Source organism: Eleutherodactylus coqui, chromosome 5, assembly GCF_035609145.1.
Source record: "Eleutherodactylus coqui strain aEleCoq1 chromosome 5, aEleCoq1.hap1, whole genome shotgun sequence".
Classification (NCBI taxonomy): Eukaryota; Metazoa; Chordata; class Amphibia; order Anura; family Eleutherodactylidae; genus Eleutherodactylus; species Eleutherodactylus coqui.
In genome coordinates this window covers 145,644,723-145,669,996 of record NC_089841.1, presented here as the reverse complement: position 1 = coordinate 145,669,996, position 25,274 = coordinate 145,644,723, and the positions used below count along the sequence as shown (strand labels likewise).

The 25,274-nt window shown below is 46.1% G+C and overlaps 1 protein-coding gene across 3 annotated transcripts in view; it reads left to right on the top strand.

The window, feature by feature from the left end:
• The first annotated feature begins 13,330 nt into the window (after window positions 1-13,330).
• SCARB1 (scavenger receptor class B member 1) overlaps window positions 13,331-25,274 on the top strand; it is a 62,349-nt gene continuing 50,405 nt past the window's right edge. For all 3 annotated transcript variants that reach the window (XM_066603386.1, XM_066603385.1, XM_066603384.1), the window contains exon 1: window positions 13,331-13,599. In XM_066603386.1, the coding sequence (XP_066459483.1) occupies window positions 13,483-13,599 (117 nt within the window). In that variant the 5' untranslated portion in view covers window positions 13,331-13,482. The remainder of the gene's footprint in view (window positions 13,600-25,274) is intronic.

Here is a 25,274-nt window from a genome sequence, read left to right as displayed (position 1 = left end):
GGCGACTTCGATTTCAAAAACAGGACCCATACCGAGGTGTTGTAAAGAGATCTTGTAGAACTAGAGAATAACAGCTTGGAATAAACATGTGACTCTCCTACAGAAAGAATCAAACACAAGTAACAGGGCAATAGACATTAGAGTATAGTCGTCCAAACCCACGGCTAACTGTCTGGCCGGATGACTCTCTAATTTCCATGGGGGCAGCTCAATGTTCCCTCGACAGATGCTGTTGGGGAAAGAAGGAATAGGGACAATAAATTTCCTTCCCTTCAACTTTTAAAGCCTCTCGCCACATTTTAAAAATGAGAAAAAAAGGGGCGGGGTTCAGCCTCCTACGGCCGGACAGAATTACTATTTCTCGCACCAGTAACTGGCACAAGTTATAGCGTACATCTTTGCCTACCTGCAGCAGGCTTAGGTTTAAAGGGGTTGCCCGGTTACAATACAGTTTTTAATGACAGGTGCATAGGGCTTAAAATGACAAAATGAGCAGTGCTTACCCGTCCTCAGCCCCTGCAACCTAGTGCTGCAACCCCGTGGTCCTATCGTTCTTTGTTTTGGAATGGACATCACATGACCACTTCAGCCAATCAGAGGATGCAGCATCACCGCCTGCTCTCCTGGCATCAGCGCTTACATCTTGGACACCATGATGCCAAGAGTTAGTAATGGTGACACTGCAGCCTCTGATTGGCTGCAGCGGTCACATGGTACGCTCTCCAAAACAAAGGCTAGAAGGATTGTGGGGCTGCAGCGCTGCATCACCGATACTGAGGACAGGTAAGTACAGCTGATTTTGTTATTTTAAGCCCTGTGCACTTGTCATTAAAAAGTTGTATTGTAACAAGACAACCACTTTAAATTTTTGGCGCAATGACTATCAAAGAGACACATGCCATCTATCATATTTGCCGCATTTTAGTCCAACAGACTTTTACTTTTTTAAAACATATTTTTATTTAAAATCTAAAGAAGTATGTAGAATTGTATATCTACGGAATATTGCTAGCAGCAATTGTAGTACTACAGAAATAAGGAACAAGTTACATGAGATACAAAAGTATCAGTAAGCATGATATACTCACAATACCGTGTTTCCCCAAGAATAAGATCTACCCCGATAATAAGCCCTACTGTGATTTTCAGGAGGCAGCGTGAAGAGGTGAGGGGGGTGGGGTTGTGCGGAGGTTAAAATATAAGCCCTTCCCCGAAAATAAGCCCTAGCTACATGAAAAACAAAAAAAGAATACTCAACACGCAAGCACCGTCCCGGTTCCTCTTGCTGCTCTCCAGGCGCTCCGGCAGTCTTCCGTTTCGTCCTGAGCGGTGACAGAGCATTTTCTTTATATCTGTCATTCATTGAATGGCTGTGATTGGCTGAGGCTGCGGTCCTGAGCCAATCACAGCAATATCTTGCTGAAGGTGGGGTATTCAACCCACTTTACCAGGAAGAGAATGCTCTGTCACTGGTGAGGATGACACGGAAGACTGCCGCAGCGCCTGGAGAGCAGCGAGAGGCACCAGGAAGGCGCCTGCTAGGTAAGTATTAGGACACACCCTGAAAATAAGACACTGTGCCTTCTTTTGTGGGAGACACGGTACATTCAGAGTATATTTCAGCTACATTCAGGATATGTTTAAGATCTAGAATGTGTGCTCCCCAATCTCCCCAGATGTCCCGACTCCAATTCTAGCAAGTACCAGGAGGTATGAAGAAAAATCTCTACCAACTGCGTGATTTCACTATTTGAACAAAATATACATAAAAATTTCTTCCATTTTCTGATAAGCCCTTAGTATGATTTTGTATTAATCGTTCTATTTCCTAATGATCCAACAGATTTTTGAATAAAACTGGCGAAGAAAATGCTAATCTTAATAAATCTCCCTTGTTGTCTGCATTTATTTCCCACAGAGTAGATCACAATGCAATCCAAATACAGAGAATGCTGAGCAATTAAATATCAAGATCCTCTGTTGTGTTTCGCATAGACGCTCCAACAACATCATGAATTATGAAGAGGCGTGCCTCAGGGCATGTCTTCCTGAAACATCATATCACGGATGAGCTTGATGTTTGAGAGCTCAGTGTTCTCTAGATTTGGCTTGTATACTGATCTACTCTGTTGAAATTAAGTAGGGACATCATTCTTAAAGAGGCTTTCCATTGAAATGCTATTGATGACCTATCCTGAGGATAGGTCATCAATAGTTGATCGGTTGTGGTCTATCGCTTGGGACCCCGACAGATCATCTGAGCGGGCGCATACTGTCAGTGCCGCAATAACACAGAAGTCGGAGCGGAAGCCTCCGCGCCGTCCTCTGTGTAGTGGCCAGCGCCTGTAGCTGCAGGCACAGCTTTCATTGAATTCAGTGAGAGCCGTGCCTGCAGTTACAAATGCTGGCCACTACATGGGAGGTCAGCGAGGAGACTTTTGCTCAAAATACGCAGAACTCAGAGTGGAAGCCTCTGCACTGACCTCCTTATAGTGGCCGGCGCTTGTAACTGCAGGCACGGCTCCCATTTATTTCAATGAAAGTCGTGCCTGCAGTTACAAGCGCCGGCCACTACACAGAGGTCGGTGTGGAGGCTTCCGCTCCGACCTCTGTGTTATTGCGGCGCTGACAGTATGCGCCCGCTCAGCTGATCGGTTGGGGTCACGAGCGACGGACCTCGGCCGGTCAGCTATTGATAACCTATCCTGATGATAGGTCGTCAATAGTATTTCCCTAGAAAACCCAATGAGAACTCCCAGAATGTTAGTAGTTGTTTCTACATTTCTATGAGTCCTTAAGAAGCTTGTTATTTGCTTCTAGAATATTTGCTAAATGGACTGGGTGAGGTTCAGAAACAGGCAGTGGTAAAAAGGGCTGTTGAAAGTTGCACTAGCTGTTATAAAGTATCATACATATGACACACTGGGAAATAATCCCATGACACTCACCAACTAAGGATAAAATCTTCATCCTTATTAGATCATCTTAGGCCGGCTCACGCGGGGGGATTCCAATTGCGGAATCTGCGATCAGCGTCTGCGCAGAGCAGTGTTGCCCAACTCCGGTCCTCAAGTCACCCCAACAGGTCATGTTTCCAGATTTCCTCAGTACTACACAGGTGATGTAATTCTTGTGAATGCATCCGGCATTGCCACAGGTCTTCTTACTATAGGATATCCTGAAAACATGACCTGCTGGGGTGCCTTGAGGACGGGAGTTGGGAAACACTGGTGCAGAGGATCCGCCAGCAAAAAGAAGGCATTGTAAAGCATGTAAATTAGCTTTTTTGCTCACACTCGCTGATACAAACTTTGTATTCCATGAGCGGAGGAAAAATCACAGCATGCTCTACTTTACCGCTGATTCCGTGTGGACAACCTTCCTTGAAGTCAATGGAGGCTGTCTGACCTGCAGCCCAAACAAAATTAACATTGTGCATGGGCTGCAGTACCCGCAGCGTGGGACATACAAACATTCTAAAAAAAACTGTACTGCACCTGACTGACAGCGAGCCGCTGCGGTCATCCGCAATACTGCAGAATAAGGTAGGCAGAAGTCTCCGGCCAGGCTCACAGCTGCGGGTCTCCCACATGCGGAATCCGGTCCGCCCGTGTGAACCTGTCATCTTGCTTATGCTGTTCTCACTTAAGGCAGCATAAAGTAATGATAGACACGCTGATTTTAGAGGTCTATCACTGATAAGGTAATGTTATGGAGTTTTTCACAACTTACATCTTGATGGTGCAGCGAGTGGCCAGCTCACACTTATTCATGAGCTGCAGCCCCCCTGCCCTCCACCGATACTGTTCTCACTATATAATTGTAAAAGCAAGAAAAATGTCAATCACGCTGTGGTGGGGCAGAGGAATGGAGGCTCATGAGATCAATGTCTTAGGGCACATGTACACTTGCATCCAGGCTCCAGTGTCATTTCTGTTATCCAGTCAGCTCTGTCCAAAAATACCATAACCATTGTATCTGAATGGTGCCAGGCGGACCTTATTGACTGTAATGGGGTCTCTCCAGCTTCTGGCATGTCAGCTGAGATAGATGCTATGCCACTTCATCCAGGATGTTGGGTCACATCTGTGCCAGAGGCCCGGATCAGAGTCTCCAGCGCAGATGTGAAAGTTGTCTTAGCTCTCAAGAACTTCACAGCTTTAGCCCATAAGCGACAGACCACTGAAATCAGTATGACAGTCCCTTCAAGGTGACAGATTTCCTAGAAGATATACTGCTTTTTGAATAATTTAGAAAAGCAAGTGATGTCTGTTTCATATGAGCGCACGCTGCATCCAGACCAACCTTAAGATCCTTCTCTGTTGATTGAAATGCAGTTCAGTGGTATCATTTCTCTTGGTATTTCTGATTTATTGCTTTCAGCAGCATTATTTTTGGGGGAGCATTGACATTTAAAGGGTATATGTAATCAGAAATTGACCTATTGTGTAAATCAAGTTTTCATATTAAATATATATATATATATATATATATATATATATATATATATAACTTTTTGGTGTTTTTGTTTGTTTTTAATTTTGATATCACCATGTATATTTGAAAAGAATCCTTATATTCAGCTATTTTCACTCTGCTCACGAAGAATAATAATGATTATAATCGTCTGACATTTCCTGTTGTGGACAGCAGCCAAATGGACTATAGGAGACAATAGACAGGAGGGGACTCATTGACTTCTATGAGCTTGTGTTCTAGATTTGCTCTGTGACCTGTGCTGAGGTCACTGTGTAGGGAGGAGGTGGGATGTATGCACATATTGTTAAGGCCCATTTAGACGGGACGAATGTTGGGCAAACAATGCCCGACACTCATCCCCGCACATAGTGGCTCTCGTGCTGCTGCAGCAGGGTGGCAGGAGGAGATTTGCCCAACATTCATCCCTTCTAAATGGGCCTTTAGTGGTGGGTCCTGTGTTATCTATATATAGGTGTCACCTTTTATTATACTTCTGTCTGTAATGATAATGAGACAACTTCTGAGAAGTTATCTCTATAAAACCGAAAGTGTTAAACTATTAATAAGCTTATTGGCCAGATTGAAAACTGCAAGATATTAGGATTTTATTTAGTATAGATGATGTCATGGAAAATGAAAAATGAAAGAAAAAAAAAAAAATCACCAAAATTGTAAAAAACAGTTTAACATCAAAACTTGATTTAACCCCTTAATGACATGGCCTATTTTGGGCTTAAGGACGCAACAATTTTTGGTGGATTTTCATCTCCATTTTTCAAAAGCCATAACTTTTTTATTTTTCCGTCGGCTCGGCCGTATAAGGGCTTGTTTTTTGCGTGGCGAACTGTAGTTTTTGATGGTGCCATTTTTGGGTACATAGACTATATTGTAAAACTTTTATTATTTTTTTTATGATAACAGGGAGAGAAAACGCATCAATTCTGCCATAGATTTTTTTTTGGGGGGGGGGGGGGGGGGTTTACAGCGTTAATCATACAGCATAAATGACACGATACATTTTTTCTGCGGGTCGGTACGATTACAACGATACCAAAATTCTCATATTTTTTTTAGGCTTTCCACTTTTTTGGAATTTTTTTTTTTCTATATCGCTGCATTCAAAGTCCTGTAACTTGTTTATTTTTTTATGTACGGAGCTCTGTGAGGGCTTATTTTTTGCGAGACGAGCTGTAGTTTTTATTGGTACCATTTAGTGGAATATGTGGCTTTTTTGATCACTTTTATTGCATTTTTTGGGAGGCAAAATGCTAAAAATTTGCATTTTGCCTCTGTTTTTTAGCGTTTTTTTAACGCTTTTTGCCGTACAAAATAAAAAGCATGTTCAACTTTTTGTACACGCCGTTATGGACGCATCAATATCAAATATGTGCTATTTTAATTTTTGTTTACCTTTTTTTATGCTAATATTAGTAGAAAGCACAAAAAAGGTGTTTTTTTACATTTTTTTGTACATTTTTATTAGCTTTTTTTTACACAACTTGTGTCCCTTTTGAGGGACTTAAAGCACAGTAGTGATGATCGCTGTGATAAGGCATGGCAGGGCTACTGCCCTGCCATATCGCTTATACAGCGATCATAGGCTCTGGCAACACAGGATGCCAGTATCTGGCGTCCTGTTGCCATGGCAACAGGCCGGGCTCTCTGCGATTATATCGTGAGAGCCCGGCAACTTCACAGAGGGAACTTTTACGTAGATCGCGGCAGGGAAGGGGTTAACAGCAGGGGGCGCATCTCCGATGCACCCCCACTGCTGCAGCAGGAGGCCCGCTATCACTGACAGCCGCCTCCAGCAGCGGGATAGCGCAAGATCAGTCATGATCTTGCGCTATTCCTATGACGTAAGGGTACGTCATTTTGCGGGAAGTACCACCCTGCCATAACGTACCCTTACGTCATGGGGTGGGAAGGGGTTAAAGAATAGGTCACATTCTGATGACCCATTCCTTCTTTTAGAAGTGCTTTTTTCACGCGCCTATTCATGCATGGAAAAAAAGGTCGTCTGACCGAGGCCTCAGTCAGTAGAGCAAAATGTGATTGATCTCAGTAAGAAAAACCAAGTTTTCTTGTAGATATACCTTTTAATGGCTAACAAAAATACATGTTATAGCGAGCTTTTGAACCTACTTAGGATTCTTCTTCAGGTATAATGGAATAGATCAGAAGAGGCGTGTAAGACTTAGGCCGCCTGCAGACAAGCGGGTCGGATCCGGCAGCGAGAATTCTCGCCGCGGGACCCGACCCAAGAGCCTGCAGGGACGAGCGCGTACTCACCCGCGCCTGGCGGCCCCGACTCTTTGCATGCGCAGACCGGAGCCGGCGGCCGGGTGAGTGCGAGCCCCGCACAAAAATAGGACATGCCGCGGTTTGTTTGCCGCGCGAAATTTCGTGCGGCCAAACCGCGGCCGTCTGCATAGGAGTGCGTATTGTAATGCACTCCTATGCAAACTTTCAGTGGCGGAAATCCCGCGGGAAATCCCGCTGCGGGATTTCCGCCCGTGTGCAGGCGGCCTTAGGGCTTAATTACACGAGCGTATATCAGCCTGGGTTTTCACGGCCAGCTGACATACGCTTCCATTTGAGCAGCCCCCCTTCCCTCCCCCTCACGGCTCCTTGTCTCTCTCCTCCCCTCCGAGCGGTTTGCAATGGGAGTGAATGGGATGGGGGCGGAGCTAAGCTCCCGCCCCCTCCATGCCCCTTGTCCGCAGCCAGCAATGGGAGTGGGCGGGACAGAGTGGAACTTAGCTCCGCTCCCAACCCTCCCATTACAAATGCTGGAGTGGAGGAAAGAGACTGACAGCCGGTGAGGGGGAAGGAAGGGGGGACTCAGATGGAAGTGTATATCAGCTGGCCATAAAAACACTGGCCAATATACACTCGTGTAAATAAGCCCTTAGATGAGGTGTGATTAATTTGCGCTTAACACAATACCAGAACAGGATGAGCAGAGGAGTAAAAACCTAATTAGTCCACTGACAAGGGATGTGAAAGTTTTATGGTCTCTAAATTGGTGTTAAGGGGTCACCAGGCCAGCGCGCTCTGTTCCAGATTTCTCATATTCTCCACTGATGTAAAAAACCCTCTACTACTGTGTTTCCCCCAAAATAAGACCTATCCCTAAAATAAGCGCTGCCCTGATTTCAGGGTGGGTTTGAAATATACGCTCTAACTTGAAAATAAGTCCTAGCTACACTACATGAAAAAAAACCCACTTACCTAGCAGGTGCCGTCTGGGTCCTTCCCACTGGTCTCCGCAGTTCTGGAATGCTTCCTTGCACTTGCGCCGACAGAAGATCGCTTGCTGATAACGGGGTTTGTAGACCCCGCCTCCAGCAAGCAATTGCTCTGATTGGTTCTCGAGCGCTGCAGCTCAATCAATCACTGCGGCACTCAGTGAACCAATCACAGCCATCGCATTGAGTGGTTCATTGAGGGTCACAGTGACAAGCTGAGCTGTGGCGCTCGAGAACCAATCAGAGCAATTAGAGAACTCGCATGTGAAAAGAACACAAGTATTTCAGTCTTTTTATTCTTATGAGCTATTTGTGACCTATTGGTCCGAGACAGATATATTGTTGCATGTCTTATTTTCGGGCAATTCTTTATAAGAAATGCCCATTATTTTCTAAGACAGGCAAAAAAATTGTATTGCACTTGCACCTAAGTACAAGTTTAATGCAAGTGCGATTCTTCTATCTTTACTACTGAAAAAACATGCGATCTTCACATGTGTGAAAAATGTATGTGAAAATCACAAGTGCAGCGACGCATCCCAGCTAAAAATTAAATGTTAAGGTCACTGTCACACAGGCGCTTGAAAAAATGTGTTTTTTAACAGCGTTTACTTCGGCTGCGTTGACACGTGTTTTTGACTGCGTTTTCAGCACAGTTAGGTCACTCTCACACAGGTGTTTTTTCCTGCATGGGCCTTCTACGACATGTGCTAGAACGCAGTGTTTTTAACCCTTTCCAATCAACTATCTGACCTCTGAAGACATTATGATTTAAGGCTGTACAGCTCCGATGTTGGAAGACGTCCGTCGGGGTTCTCTTACTGTATATTGCCAACCTCTCTGCTGTCAGAGCCTATCCAACGTGTCACCTCATGCAGTACTGGCTTTAGCCAGCAGATAGCGCCATTGTATAACAGCAGAAAAAGAGTAAGCCCCTTAGGAAAACCAGGATACAAATTGGGTTGGAAAGGGTTAAACCTGCGCTTTTGAAGCTCTGTCTGTTCTACTTTCATACATTTCTGCATTTTAAAACGCGATGCTTTGCCTATTAAAATGAATGGGTTGCGTTTTCAGCGCTACTGAAAACACGGTAGAATGTGGTTACCGCGTTTTTGACTGCGTTTGTTCAGTTCTGGCATCGTTAGCCTGTTTGGTTACGTTTATAACTGTGCTGGAAACGCAATAAAATGCTGTCAAAAACGCATGTCAGCGCAGCTGTAACCGCAGTAAGCGCTGCGTTAAAAAAATGCAGCATTTTTACAAGTGCATGTGTGACATTGGCCTTACAAACGCAGCAAAGGTGATATGTTAGGGCCCCTGAACACTTTTTCTTGCACGTTTTTTTTAACTCGATATCGCTGCGTTTTTTCCCCCCACGCGATTGTCAATGGGACTAATGTTAAAAACGCATCACAAGTTGGTGCTTTGCGATTTTTGTGCGTTGCGTTTTTAACATTAGAAAGTCCCATTGACATTCTTGTTAAAAAAAACAACATCGCGTGAAAAAAAAGCACAAAAAAATGCAAAAGGGTGCAGGAGCCCTAACATGTCCCATTTACTGCATGATGAGCACCATAAAAACAAAATCCAAAAAACAAACAACCAATGCCGTTATCAAAGAGATTCAATAATTTGAATTTGATTAAACATGAATTCTCTGAAACGGGCCTGGCTGCTGACCTCCACAAGGCGAACTACTGGGATATTTTGTAACACTGTGTCAGCAATGATGAAGGGCAAGCACATTTTTCTTAGACAAGTTTATACGCAATATTAAGCAATAAAAAAACAATTCTGTCTGTTCTGACCCCAAAAGTGTGATGCCTGGAAGGAGCGATACTGCTAACCTTCAGTTACAGTATGGCCAAAGAAGAAGAAACAAAACTGACGTCAGTACTATCAATAGTCCTTTCTGCCCGTCACCAGCCAGTGCAGACTTACACATTAAAGACCTGTTCACATTCAGGCCTCCGTCCCCTGGTTCCATCCCTGAAAACAGCCGTCAGAGGGGAACTAGGATGGCACCACCGGCTAATATTGCTCAACTGAAGACCAATAAGCTTCCCATTTGAACCAGGTTAGTTTCCAGCATTTGTGCCGAACAGAATAGCATGGTCGTCTGCATTATCCTCTCCCTACCCACTTGGTCACGCCAGCAGTTACATTTGTATCCATCCACTTGGGACCTGTGGTTGTGTGACCACTGAAGTGAACCAAAGGGGAGGGAGCTCAGTGAAATCTGATGTAGCGCCCCCGAAGGGAGGGGGTAATAGTCCTCACTGCACGAAGCTTAGGGCAGGGTTGGATTATCATTGGAGCACTAGCAATATTGTGATTGCCTGTGTTAAACTACCCTTAGGCCCCCTGCACACGGGCGGAAATTCTGCAGCGGGATTTCCCGAAGAATTTCCGCCCGTGGACGCTGCCATAGGATTGCGTTAGAAAACTCAATCCTAAGCAGACAGACGCGATTTGTCCGCGTGAAATCACACGTGGAAAACAAATTGCGGCATGCTCTTTTTCTGTGCGGGTCTCGCAGAGGCCTGCACAGAAATGTCAGTAGTGCCGGGCCGGCTCCGCTCTGCGCATGTGCCATCTGGCCGGCAGCCAGCACATCACAGAGCCGGAGCCCCGTGAGCAGGTGAGACCTGCACTGGTCGCTGCAGGAGTGCGGGTCGGATCCCACTGCGAGAATTATCCGACCCGGCTGTCTGCAGGCGGCCTTACTGTGAGGTGATACAAAGGGTGTGACTTAGCATAAAGGGACCATGACCTAAAAAATTTTGCTGTGCAAGCTTTTCTCCTCTTTTCATTTTGCAGAAGTTGGGAAGTATAATCTGGCTGCGGCTTTTTTGCCAAAATGAGAAAAATGGAAGGTATGGTAAAATAGTTGCCAAAATGTGGTGAGATTTGGGGGCCCCAACATAATTAATTCTCTCCGTACTAGGCAACCTTAATTTGAGCCTTGCCTAGGGAGAGCAGTCTATTACTATGCGCAGCTATACAACGGGTATATCAAGGGGTAAAATAGAATTACAGTACACCATCAATATTAGTAACGCCCCATTTAGACGGCACGAATGTCGGGGAAATGATGCCCGACACTGGTTCCCGCACACACACGCTCCTGTGCCCCTCCAGGGGAGCTTGTATCGCTGGCTAACTGAATGGAGAGGGGGGGAGCGAGAACTGAAATCTCCTCCAGCCGCCCCACTGTGAGCCAACAATACAAGCTCCAGAGCAGCAGCACGGGCGCGTGTGTGAGTGGGGACGAGTGTCGGGCATCGTTTGCCCGACATTCGTCCCATCTAAATGGGGCTTAAGTGGATATATATGTTATATGTAATTAAACAGTGAAACATTGTATCTGCCTGGAATAACCCTTCAACCACTTGGCAACATCCGATGTATGTGTATGGCCGCCTGCAGACGAGCGGAAATCCCGCCGCGGGATTTCCGCCGCTGAAAGTCTGCATAGGAGTGCATTACAATACGCACTCCTATGCAGATGGCCGCGGTTTGGCCGCGCGAAATCTCGCGCGGCAAACAAACCGCGGCATGTTCTAATTTTCTGCGGGGCACGCACTCACCTGGCCGCCGGCTCCGGTCTGCGCATGCGCCGGCTGTGCGGCAGCCGGCACATCAAAGAGCCGGGGCCGCCAGGCGCGGGTGAGTACGCGCTCGTCCCTGCAGGCTCTGGGGTCGGATCGCGCGGCGAGATTTCTCGCTGCCGGATCTGACCCGCTCGTCTGCAGACGGCCTAAGCCAGACGTGCACAGGGTCTGCCTGCACAGTGTATACTGGCAGAAAACAGCATACAGTACCAGAATTGTGCTTTTTTTCCGTTACCCTGTCATTAAGAAAAAAATGAATAAAAAGTGATCAAAAAGTCATATGTCCTCCAAAATGGAACAGAGAGAAACTACAGGTCGCCTTGCGAAAGACAAGACCATTAATGGAAAAACAAAAAAGTTAAAGGGGTCAGAGGATGGTGACAGAAAGTTATTTTTTTTCCTGCAAAAACATTTTTTTAAACATACTACAACAAAAAACTATATAAGTTTGGAATCACACTGACCCACAGAATAAAGTTACCATGTTATATTTGCTGCACCACGTATATTGCATGTCGTACAGTGGCACAATTGTGGCTTTTTTTTTTTATGACAGCCCAATTAAAAATTGTGTGCTGGAAGAATCGATTTCCCATATCATACCATGGACGGTATTTACAGGATTTCCAAGGTTTTGTAGCTCATGTTTCATTTATTTTCATTGAATGGCTGTGATTGGTTCATCGAGCGCTGGCTCAGATTGGCTGAGCCATGGCGTTTGAGAGCCAATCACAGTCAGCGCTTCCTGGAGGCGGGGAATTTGAACCTCCAATCCAGGAAGAGCTGGCAGAAGACTAAAGACAAGTGTCGGGGAGCTGCAGAGAAGACGTGGTGAAGTGAACCGCGGCTGTTGGGTGATGTATTTGTTTTTCGTCTTTTTATGCAGCGAGGGCTTATTTTTGGGGTAGAGCTTACATTTCTACCCTCCCCCCACCCGCCCCCCGAACATCTCGGCAAAAGAGTGCTATAAAGTCGCGTGACTTTGTAGCACCACGTGATTTTGTGGTGACACAAAATCGTGATATTGCCGCGAGAAAACGCAGAGATATTGAATGGACCACTGATATCATGTTGCCCATATGAAAGAGGCCTTAGAGTTGCATTCACATGAGTGACAGTGAGTCGCGCCAGCCATTTTCGGGGGTGACTGACATCGCAGCACACTGACACCCCGTCCGTGTGGTGTTCAAGAGACTCACACCAAAATAGAATGTGTGATTTTTCCGTCTTGCAACAGGAGAAAAACTGTCCAAGTAAATACATCCATTACTAATAAGGGCTTCTTCACACCGGCCATTAAAGTTTTTCCGTGAGAAAATTGCGGCAAAATCACAATTGTTTTCTCTTTTTCATGGGAATAATCTCAGATTGCTGCTACCTGCGATAAAAATCACACTTTTTTTTAGAACAAATGTCAATAGGCCTCTCTAATGTTTAAAACACATCACACTGCACGAATGTTGCAAGTTTGTGCGTTACGATAAAAAGGAGGCTCCATAGGGATACATAAGCGATTTAAAAGAAAAAAAAAAAGGAAAACGCATAAAGATAGGACATGTTGCATTTTTTTAAATTGCAACATTGCATAAGTGAAGGAAACCATTGGTTACATAATTCTGCATTTGCACTCATTCTCGCTGAGGAGCACTTGGTCCGGCTGTTGTCTCATCAACCACTAGGCGGCGCTGTTCTATGGACCTACTTGGGGAGAGCAGCGCATCCGTGCGGTGCAGCAGCTGGCGAGCATCAGCGAGTACACAGTAGTACATAGTAGCGAACACACAGCTGTGTACAGCGGGGTCCGGAACACTTGTGTACAGGCACACAGGCTATTAGGGCTGTCCGGCGGTTACACGGCGGTAGGGGTGCAGACGGTGCGGCAGTGTGACGGGACGTCTGCTATCACCCCCGCGCACTGACAACCGCTCCATAACCGCAGCCGCACATGTTGGGCTGGCCGTGGCGGCCCCTCCTCCGGGTGGAGTCCCGCTGACACCATGGCAGGCTGTAGTATGGGGTGAGTTTGGGTAATCTGACAGGGCGGGCTCTTACCTGCCCCTCCGAATAAAACGGGCTGCGAGGATGTCCGCCGGGCTGGAGGAGCGCGTATCCCGGAGCAGCAGGACAGCCTGACGGACATGGCCAGCGGCAGCAAGAAGCCCATCATCCTCGGGGCGCTCGGCCTGCTGCTCGTGGTGCTGGGGGCTGTGCTCGTCTTCATGGTCCCGGTCATCATAAAGCAACAAGTGGAGAAGGTAAGTGGTGAGCCGGTGGGTGCCCCCCGTGCTGGGGGAGGGTCACATGGCCGGGGGCAGCGGTGAGCGCAGGCGGCTGCCAGCCCCTCCACGTACAGCGACACGTCCGCATCCCGAGGTCACCGCGGGCACAGGGGGGTGGTGTGCCGGGGACAGGGGGTGGTGTGCCGGGGGGCTGCGGGACCTGCTGGCAGTCTAGTAACTAGTTACTGAGGGGGACCAGTGCGAAGGAAACGTGTGTGTGTGTGTGTGTGTGTGTGTGCTCTCATTGTCAGCCCCCTCCCTCCCCTAGAAGTTGGAACGAAACTTTCTGTGTGATTGTAACACTGATAAGTGATTTATTACAGAAAACTAACCACATGAAGGGAGGCTCTAGTACCCTGTTGTACTGCCTCCAGCTTGGATACTAGATATAACATGGGTGGGCATGGAGGCTCTAGTACCCTGTTGTACCGCCTCTAGCTTGGATACAAGATGTGATACAGATGGGCACGGAGGCTCTAGTACCCTGATGTACCGCCTCTAGCTTGGATACAAGATGTGATACAGGCGGGCATGGAGGCTCTAGTACCCTGTTGTACCGCCTCTAGCTTGGATACAAGATGTGATACAGGGGGGCATGGAGGCTCTAGTACCCTGTTGTACTGCCTCTAGCTTGGATACAAGATGTGATACAGGCGGGCATGGAGGCTCTAGTATCCTGATGTACCGCCTCTAGCTTGGATACATGATGTGATACAGATGGGCATGGAGACTCTAGTACCCTGTTGTACCACCTCTAGCTTGGATACAAGATGTGGTACAGATGGGCATGGAGGCTCTAGTACCCTGTTGTACCGCCTCTAGCTTGGATACATGATGTGATACAGATGGGCATGGAGGCTCTAGTACCCTGTTGTACCACCTCTAGCTTGGATACAAGATGTGATAGGGGCTAGTATGAAGGCATACGGTTTCCATATGATATCCTGCAGCATATCGGTCCACATTGGCTTTAACGGAGCCTCTAAATCGGGGGTGTCAAACTCCTCTTCACTGGGGGCCACATCAGTCTTCTAGCTGCCTTTTTAAAGGGCTGATGGTCAGACTGGATGGTTAGGACTTGCTCACTGGTTCGTATTAGCGCAGGGTTTCACGTGCAATTTTTGAGCACGTTCTACTTGGTGACTAGAATCCATTACTTTTTCGATGGGCTCATTCACATGAACTTACATTTTCACATAACATGCGAGCCCATGAAATATGCATCATGACTTATTTTGGTGCGTATTACGGACCGCAGTAGGTCATTGTAGTGATAGGCCCACACAGTGTCTGCACACAGAAAACTTGATGGAGCATCTAAAAACCGCAGGTGTAAGCTTTTTTTTTTTTTTTTTTTCTTCTGTTGCTCAACTACACAGCCTACTTCTGCAACTGAAATGTGCTTGTGGCCATGTGAATGGGCCCTAATGGTGACCCCCACAGTGGAAGCAGTAAGTGACCCTAGTTATAGTGACCTTCCCCCATAGTGGCTCCAGTAGGAAGTTTCCCTATTACTACTGGGGCCACCTACGTCAGCCCCAGTAGTAGGTAACCCCCCCCCCCCCCCCATAGTATTTCAATAGTAATAGCGACATGCTCCCCCTATTGGCCTCTGGCTGGATGACATGCCTGCAGGCATTCCACTCACCTAGGCTGCAGGTCTGATCCAGTGGCAACAGTGCAGTCTTTGACCGCTGACCTCTCCCCTTGGTGTCTGCAATGCATAGAACACGGTGCCAGGGGGAGAGGTCAGCGGTCAGACTTCACTGCCACCACCGGTGAATGGAATGCCACAAAATGAGGCAGTGGGCTAGGTGGGGACCTTGTGTTCTACATCGTGCAAACTCATAAGCTGGCAAAGTTGGCATCCCATACATGTTCTATTGGCGATAACTCAAAGGCAGTACACATAATGGGCCACTTGAGACTAAATCTCCATCAGCTAAGAGCCTGGAAATGATTCCGACACACAGGGGCCTGTAACAATGATGCCACCTGTGTCTGGATGGCAGGTAGTGAAACAGTTGGAGCTGTTTGTTGGACGATCTTCTACACTGGTGATCTGTCAAGCAAGTCCTAAGCCCGGTTGCCTTGTGCCCTCGCGCATACACTTGTCCCAACACCTTCTAAAGGCCCATTTAGACACACCGATTATCGCTCAAAAGATGTCTTTTGAGCGATAATCGTTGTGTGCCTTTAAGTGCAAGGTGATCGCTCAAACATTGAGCGAGCGCTCTGAGCGGGTATACAGAAGACAAGCGGAGTCACTTGTCTTCTGCATCCAGCTGTTCTCTGCTCGGAGTACCCGGCTGTTATCCTCCGAGCAGGATATGCAGAACACAGCTGTACCGCTGTATTCTATATACCCTGGCTGTTCACGGAGTGCTCAGCTGGTATACAGCTGTGTGCTCCATGCAGAGTATGAAGAACACAGCTGTGTTCTTCATAACCCACCTGTGTTCAGCAAGCAGGATACAGTTGAAACGATAGTATCAGCTGTATCCCACTATGAACTTCTGATAAGGCTGATCATTGTCTTTCAGCAGGCTGAAAGACAACCACCAGTGACTGCTTAACAAAAACTGCACGGTGTTAGTGCAGTTAGACATAACGATAACAGTCTGATCAGAATAGCCCAGGTGATGGACAATTCATCAATACAACCATCCAGCTTCTCTTTTAATAATGCACCCCCTCAGGCTCAGTAAACTGGGCGAAATCTCTTCAATTACTTCGTAGAGGCGTCTAGTGGTCAACAAGTTCTACACAAGCAGAAGGAGGTCTAATACATACAAGTAGCCTCTAAGAGCCTCTTTATAGGCCAAGGGTGGAACCACTTTTAGGGCCTTGGGTAGCAAGAGCGTTCATCTAATCACCACAACTATAAATATTTCCATATCTGCCTAAGATGTAACTGTTTGCCAAGTTTTGCATGAAAAGGACAACTTTCTAGGTGCTAGATTTACTTTTTGACTGTAAAGTCTCCTGCATCCTCTGTGCTGGCTGCTATATGTGAAGGGCTCATCAGAACTTGACTTTCTTGAGTGACTTTGGACTTGGATAAGTGTGCCCATTGCTCAGCAGTTATAATCTGTGATCCTGTTCTCCCTCTATAAATACTTATTACAATATATCGGATTCTTCTAATTATCTCCTATTGCCATTAATCTCCACATCAGATAAAGGTCAGCTTGATTTTATAGTTTCTTACTGATTATTGTGGAAATGTAGACAAAGTCCATCCGTGCAGCCGAAGATGTGAGGATATTCCACGCAATGCGGTGCAGGAAGAATAGAAATGCCTCTGTCAACAGGTTCATGAGGGACATGTATCAGCGTTGGTGGCACGGCTTTGACTCGATGTTGAGGTGTCTGGCATCACTACAAGGGTGTGCCCACATGGGTTTGTCTTCCACTGCAGGCTTCACGCCGCTTGTTGGTGTGAAATGCCAGAACCTAATGTGATGAGCTCAGGATGTACAATCTCATTCATGTTACTTGTATAGGTGGTCTGTTTTTTACGCACAATGCCCACAGTGGAACATAAGCAGTTTATACACCATATGTGAATGTATCTAAATTAAGGGCACTTTCATACAACCATATTTTGCATCTGTAGTGGTTGGTGAAACCTACGCAGATATAAAGTACAATGAGGAGATTTGCATCGCTTCTTCTTGATTTACATATTATGATATGTGAAGGTAGCCTAACCTTTAATTTATAGGGCACTAAGGGTTCTTGATACGGGGCAATTTGCATCGGTTGACGAGTGCTGGTCAGTGACATTGGCAGTTGGCTGCCAGACCTTTACAGGGCCCATACGGACTCCTCGTTCATTCCCGCAGAGCTGACATGGGTTGTCTGCACAGCTCTTGCTTACAAGGGAGATGTGCCGCCAACCAGAGCACTCTGGTTCTTTCACAAGATAAGCAGACGCCTCATTAACTTTTTTTAGTTTGGTATTTGTAACGATAATACTTGATTGAGTTTATTGACCTTAAATGTCTTGGGGCATACGGACTCCATTGTGAGCCAGAACGGAGCGCTGCCCTGGCAGTCCTGAGGCGCCCTTCTTTGCAAGGGTTGATGTTTGTCTGAAAGGCCACCATGTAATACATTTCCCTGCAGCAGCAACTTAGGGGTACAAAGTGAGACACGGTGACCAGTCTCACACATGACTCGCCCACATGCAAGAGAAAAGGTAAGGGATGACCAAATCCTACTGCAATATAGCACACCGCCTAAGGCTGGTGTCACACAAGCGAGAATCTTGCATACTGGAAGACGCAAAAAACGTGCGCGAATATGAACGCTATTCTTCTGAATGGAGTCTTACACATGAGCGATGCTGTGAGGAAAAGAAAGTGGCGTGTCCCATTTGTTTCAAGGTCCTTTTAAACGCATCGCCTCTTGTTTTTAATGGGACGTTAAATACTCTGCATGGGTCTGTCATGCTGTGCGATGTGGTGGTTCCCATTGAAATCTATGGGAAACCCTTCCGCTCCTCTATCGCACGTGAAACTTGTCCAAGAGGATTGCAAACTCACTGAAGTGAAGATTTTGCCTTAAAATCGCCTTGCACCCATGGATAAAACACACTGCAGAGCACAAGATTGGGCTGAGTTTCTTGGCCCGATGTCTCATTTAGCCATGTGCAGTTGGCCAAAGGGCTGATTCAGACAACTGTAATGTACATCGGCTAATATAGATATAGATGTCTTGCATTCTGGTCAGTAGAACGGTGGTCGAGCTGGGAACTGCAAACGTAATGCAGATGGCTAAAAGTCTGATGCATTGGGGTGCCTTCATGCTTGTGAGAGAATCCTTTTTTTTTTTTCTCCCATATTTCCCTATGGAGCCTCCTCTTTATTGCATCGCACAAACTTGTGATTTTCATGCTATGTGTCTTTAACATTAGAAAGTCCTATTGGCTTTCCCACAAGAAAATCGTGATCGCCAGTGTGAAGGAGCCTTTGGGGTAGTCTGAGTTAGCCCAAAGTCACATGTGACTTCAGCATAATCCTACAGGGAAGTAAATCACATGCTGTTTGTGAAAACTAATCAGTTTAGTTGTTTGCCATAGGATTTCCCCCTCTCAACAAGTGAATTTGCTCTGTGACCTTATTGTCAGAGCCATAAATTTAGTGCCAAAAATGGAATCTGATAATTGTGATTTTTTTTTTTTTTTTTTTTTCTTTTGAAGGGAGGGGGTGTTTACCTCTTATCTTACAGCCTTTGCTTATTTTAGAGCCAAACATATGGCTCCAATGCAGAACCCTAGTGGCAGTCAGATTCCGGCCTTGGCATCCCGCACAATCCAGCTCTGCCCCCAGCTAGTGACCCTGGGTATCTCTTTACTTTCTCTGTACTGTGGATGTCCCAGCCATGGCAGGCCCAGATTATCTCTGGGTAAACGGGTCCTTGGGTACATTTTAACTTTTAAGAGCTCTCTGCACTGAATGTTATGTAACAGCAAGACAACTCCTTAAAAAGAAACCTGCTTCCTATCAAAAGTTTGGTAGGCTAAATAAACAGCGATAAAGTGAAGCTCAGATCTTTGAGACAGCTGAGGAGAGCAAACAAGATTGATTAGACAGACCTACTCTACATTATCCAAGGGCAGCCTCCATAGATGTGACACTGTATTCTGAGACCGTGGGTGGCTCAGCACCCTCTTCAGTCTCATGACGTGATAATGTATACAGATTCTGCACACCCCTGAGTGATCACACCATAATGGTGAGATGCAGCGTCAGTGCTTTACATAATCCAAAAAAAACAGGTTTCAGATGCTGTAATAACGTCACGCCTTGTAATGGCACGAGTTCTTCGCACTAGTGTTAGTCTAATGGGCTAAACCTGGTAAAGGGCCTCCTTCCATGGCTGTGCTATGCAGGGCCTGCAGCGGAGACATAAATGGTAGCTTTCCATATGTAATCTAAACCGCTCTGTAATGGTCAGGCATGGTCAAACTCCATGGAAGACAGTCAGTGACAGGATTTCGGGCTGTGTTTTCATATTACAGAAACCACACGTGTAGAAAACCTGCCCGTCTGAGGAGCCAGCGGTCACTCATTCTTGATGTCAGACCCCATTCACCCACAAGTCAATGGCATGTGATCACTGGGGTGTGGTGGTGCAATAGTCTATTACCTTGAATGAATGGGCCTGCTGTACATCAGTAGGTCTGCTCACCGTACATATTTTTACCTAAAAAGGAGAATTAGATCACGGCACAACGGAGAGTGGAAACCACCTGGAAGGAGTTTATTTTCCTCCGTACCCCTTGTGTTACAACGTGATCCTCCTGCTCTTGTGAACACTGCTTGCAAGGAGCTGTAAGTGACGTGTTTTTTTTCTTTGTTTTTTTTTAAATAAACTGTCTGTTTACACGGACCAATCGTTGTTGATCTTTATGCCTGTCTAAACTGAACGGCAAATAAGTGAACAAATGATTTTTATTTGCTGGCAGCCTTTACACTGAACGTTCCCATTCAGATCCCTGGGAGTAGTGAGAATCTGACTGATTCCGTGTAAAAGGGCCCTTAGCTGCAGACTGAGGTGGAATTCACGTGTAAACGTTCATGTTGGATTCCACTGTGTTCACAAACCCTTGGGCTGCTCTCACTGGCCGCTGCTTACCAAATCCCAAGCGCAGCGCTAATCGTGGTACACCACTTCTATTGATTCTCAATGGGGCCCCGCAGCCCTGCACTCAAATGCAGCATTTAACCCCACGATTTTCAAGTGCTGTCTGCTATTTTTGTGCATTTACACGTTTAACACAGCTCATCACAATGATGTGTTAAAGAGCGCTGTCACACACTGACATGCGTTCAGAACCGCTGCTCGACATCGTCATAAAAGTGCAGCAATTGCGTGCACTGTTTTCTAAACGCGTGTGTGTCCTTATTGTTTGAAATGGAGTCCTCAAGTTCCACTAACTTTGTGCATAATTTGTTCCTAACCAAAACTTTCCCTAAAAGCCAAATTACTTTAGGATCTTAAAGGGGCTGTACCTGAATTCCAAGTATCTGCTGATCAGTGGAAGTCTCACTGCTGAGACCTTCACCAATCCCAACCATGGGGGGTGGGAGGGGGTGTCTGTCATCCCATGTCCACATCCTTTGTACTGCACTCCCAGTAGTTGCACAAGCACTCTGTTCCATTCATTTTCAGTGGGACTGTGGAGATAGCAGAGCAGAAAGTGCTCTGATATTTCCATCAGCCCCATTGAAATGAATTGAGCGCTGACCATGCATGCTAGATAAGTTCTCCATTTATTTTGCAATCACTGACTGCCAAAAAGTGACTGTAGAGGGGAACTTTGGGCCCTCGTTATCAAGATCAGCAAGGGGTCTCGGCAGTGCCACACGTGTTTGGATAACTTAAAAGGGTTTTCCAGGAACAAATCTATTACTGACCTATGATGGGTCACCCGAAGCAGAGCTGGACCTGCTATCTGTTAGGCTGCTATTGGTGTGCATTGGCTCAACTTGGCATTGCAGTAAATGGCAGAAAGCCACAATGCCTAACTGGGCCACACTGCTGTTAATGACTCCTTGCCTGTTCCAGCTGTCCAGTAGTGCGTGATCAGCTGATTGGCGAGGGTCCTGTACGGTAGATCAGGTCAATCTGCTATTGATGAGCTATACTGAAGATGGTTCACCAATAGCTTTGCTCCTGGAAAACTCCTTTAACTATACTGAACTGGGACAGACCCTGTTTAAGGGGCAAGGGTTATGCATTTGGAAAGATCTTTAACTCTTAGGCCTCATGTCCACGGGCAAAAGAAGAATTAAAATCCGCAGTGGATTTTAACTCTTCTCCTGCACGCGGATCCGCATCCCATAGGGATGCATTGACCACCCGCGGGTATATAAATACCCGCGGATGGTCAAAAGTGATTTTTAAAAAAAATGGGAGCATGAAAAAATCTGGACCATGCTCCATTTTCGTGCGGGGCTCCCGCGGGCTTCTATTGAAGCCTATGGAAGCCGTCCGGATCCGCAGGAGACCAAAATCGGATTTTACTCACTCGCTCTGGTTCTTCCCTTCGCCGTGGCTCCATCTTCTCTGTCGCGGCCGGATCTTTTTTTCTTCGGGCCGGCGCATGTCACCGACGTGCCCTGCGCATCCGCCGGGCCGAAGAAAGAAGATCCGGCCGCGACGCAGAGAAGATGATGCCGCGGCGAAGGGAAGATCCGGAGCGGGCGAGAGGTGAATTTATTCTTTTTATGCCTCATGTCCACGGGGCAGAAGAGACCCGCTACGGATTCTCCATGGAGAATCTGGAGTGGGCCTGATTTCTCCCCGTGGACATGAGGCCTTAGGCCTCATGTCTACGGGATAATTGTTTAAAATCCGCTGCGTTTTTCCCGCACGTGGATCCGCGCCCCATAGGGATGCATTGGACACCCGCAGGTAGATAAATAGATAAATACCCGCGGATGGTATTTAAAAGTGATTTAAAAAATTTCCGGTGCATGAAGAAAACGCTCCATTTTAAGTGCAGATCACGCTCCGGATGGCCCCCATTGATCTCTATGGGTGCGGGAGATCAGCTGCGGATATTAAATGTGAATTAAATTGGTGCGGGAGATCTGCTGCGGATTTCAAGGCTGGGAGGTGGAGAAAGTACTAGGAGGTGGGGTAAAGTGGGCAAAACATCTCCAGCGTAAAAATTGCATCCGCGTACATACGCGTGAAAAAAAACGCATCCGCATGTCACCTGCACGCAATAAAATACAATTTATGGTTCAAAAGTATTTTATTATTAGCTGCATCAGGAAGTACGGTACAGGCATAGAAATGAACATTTTGCAGTCAGTCATCTTATCTTTCGGCAAATCCTACAGCTGACACCCCCCCCCCCCCACCCCCCCGTGCAGGTTTTTAAACGAACACAACATAACATAGCAAATCGTAAATCATAAATCACATTCCCCTGAAACTTGATCATCAAACGTCCCGTTATTCGGGGAATTTATGGATGAACTTAAAAGTATCTGGACTTTTTAGAAGGTGAGAGTCCAGAAGTGAAGAAAAAGGAAACAAGAGTGGGTGAAGGGGAAGGGTAAACGGTAGATAAAATACAATTTAAGGCTCATCTGCACTGCATCCGCAGCCCAAATCCGCAGCGGATCTGGTTTTCCCCGTGGACATGAGGCCTTATGGTCTGACTAACAAAAAATGTTCTAACTTGTGACACGTTTTGACTTTAAGATCTTATGCAAAGTTTGCCCATAGTATTCTACACCTTCCAAATGGCTGTATCTTTTGTATGGACTGCACTTTACTCACACTTGTATAACTTTTAAATGTGCAGTGGAGACGAAGGTCTGCAGCCTACAGCACAATTCTGCTGACCAGTCTGTGTGCCAAAGGTTAGATAAACTGACCCAAATGCTTATGACTTTTTTTCAATAGAAACTTGAACTTCCTAATGGAAAGATACATGTAAGTCTATTTGGATAACTTTAATTCTGTATATCTGTTGCTCTTTTCATATCGATACAATAGATTAGGAAACATGACTGATAACTTTATTGAGTTTGTCTGGGAATGACCATGTATCATTGTGATTGTCTAGTTAGAGCTGCAGTAGTTTACAACCCATTTTGGTCCCTTTAAGCCAAGTGACTGCAAAACAGTACAGCTATTCAGCAGGGAGAAGAGCTCACAGCTGAACGTCCTCCTCTAACTAGGTAGTATCTGGGTACAGTCTATAGCTCAATTTACTTTGTTTAGTTTTTTTTTTTTCCTCCTGGTGGATTAATAGGTTTGCAGACACTTGAAGTAGTTGGGGTAGTATTTTACACTTCAGTATCATGTACATCTACTGTAAGGGTGCAAGTGAGTAATGAAGGCTTGTAGAAACCTGCAAAATACTAACCAGTAGACACATAAGCCTGGTTTGGGCACAACGATTATCACTCAAAAGATGTCTTGAGCGATAATTGTGTGCATTTAGAGGGCTAGGTGATCCCTCAAACGTCGAGCGATCCTTTTGTGCCTCGAGCGGGGTATGCAGAAGACAAGTGGGGCGGCTTGTCTTCTGTATCCAGCTGTTGTCTGGTCTGTGCTCAGCTGGTATACAGCTGTGCACTCTGAGTAGGGTATGCAGAACACAGCTGGATGGCTGTGTTCTTCGGACCCCAGCTGTGCATGGAGTGCTCAGCTGGTATACAGCTGTGTGCTCTGTGTGGAGTATGAAGAACACAACTGGACCACTGTGTTCTTCATACCCTGCCTGTGATCAGGGAGCGGGATACCGTTGAAACAAGACTATCATCTATATCGCTCTGAACTCCTGATAAGGCTGATCAATCTTTCAGCAGGCTGAAAGATCAGCGACTGCTTAATGAAAACTGCATGATGTCAGACACACAGATTGTCGCTCAAGACTGCTTTGAGTGAGAATCTTTGTCTAAATCAGCCTTAAGAGGAGAGCAAGATTTTTCTAATAACTTGAAAAGAAAACTAAGTGACAACATCGAAAGAATGTGATGCTGGAAGCTAACTCCTGTTTAAGCAAGTATGGAATAGCTGGCTTTCACCCCTCCCCAAAGTGTGTGTGTGTGTTCTAATCTAATCACTGGAATCCCCACTGACTCTGCGAATGAAGGTGTGGGGTCCTGTTTGCCCCACTTTGGTCAGAGAAGCGATATTGCTGTGAATGGACAGCTGGTGGTACTTGTGCAGCACCGCTCCATTCACTTCAATGGACTGATGGAAATGGCCAATCGCGGTTCTTGGCTAGCTGCGTCAACCCCATTGACATGGATGGAGTGATGGTGTACATGTGTGACCAGATCTCCGTTCAAAGTGATGTCCCTTTGGTCAGAGCTGTAATGCAAGTGGTGTTAATGGGACTCCCTGTTGGCATTGGGGAATCCCTACTGATCATCTAGTTATGAATGGGGAGTAACTGCATGTTACCAGAATACCCCTTATCTTGTCTCCTGGCATCTGTACATGCTAGTAAAGTAGTTGGATGCAAACTTTCTTGGTTAAAGTGACACCATTGGCAGTTTGGTGTACTTTATAATACCAGGAATTAAATGGTTCATGATTCCACTGCTTGGTGCGTGGTCTAGGAGACAGTCTATTGGCTTCTGTCTGGAATTTGTTGATATTTTTATTCTTTGTGTTTTGGGAGGCAGGTGACCCATACGGTAAGTATGAGGCTTTCCAAAACTCTTTCTAATTCTTAATTACCTCAATGTAGTTCTACACACCACACTACTGTCCTATGCTGCCAGTGTGTCCAATCCTTGCCGATCAATGTGCCATTACTGTGGTGGCCTGCAACTGACTGCTGTGGTCTTGTGATGTGTCACTACTATGTACTTAGTTGTATCACAAGGAGCAAGAGAGGTAGCTGAGCACTCAAATTGGGCTATTTCCAGTGGTACTATTTAAGTGAGTGCAGAAGAGGTGTGCATGTGTCTGCCACTGCCATAATCTCAGGTGTGGAGTCTCCGTGATGGTACCCCACTACCAATCACAAGTTCCCCCTATCCTGTGGGTTCTATTTTCTGTGTGTTGCACATGCAAAGTTTTCCTACGCAAATCCATTTGTGTGAATCCGGCCTAGAGGTGCTTCTACACGAAACAAATATCGTTAAAAAAAAAATCATGGGATT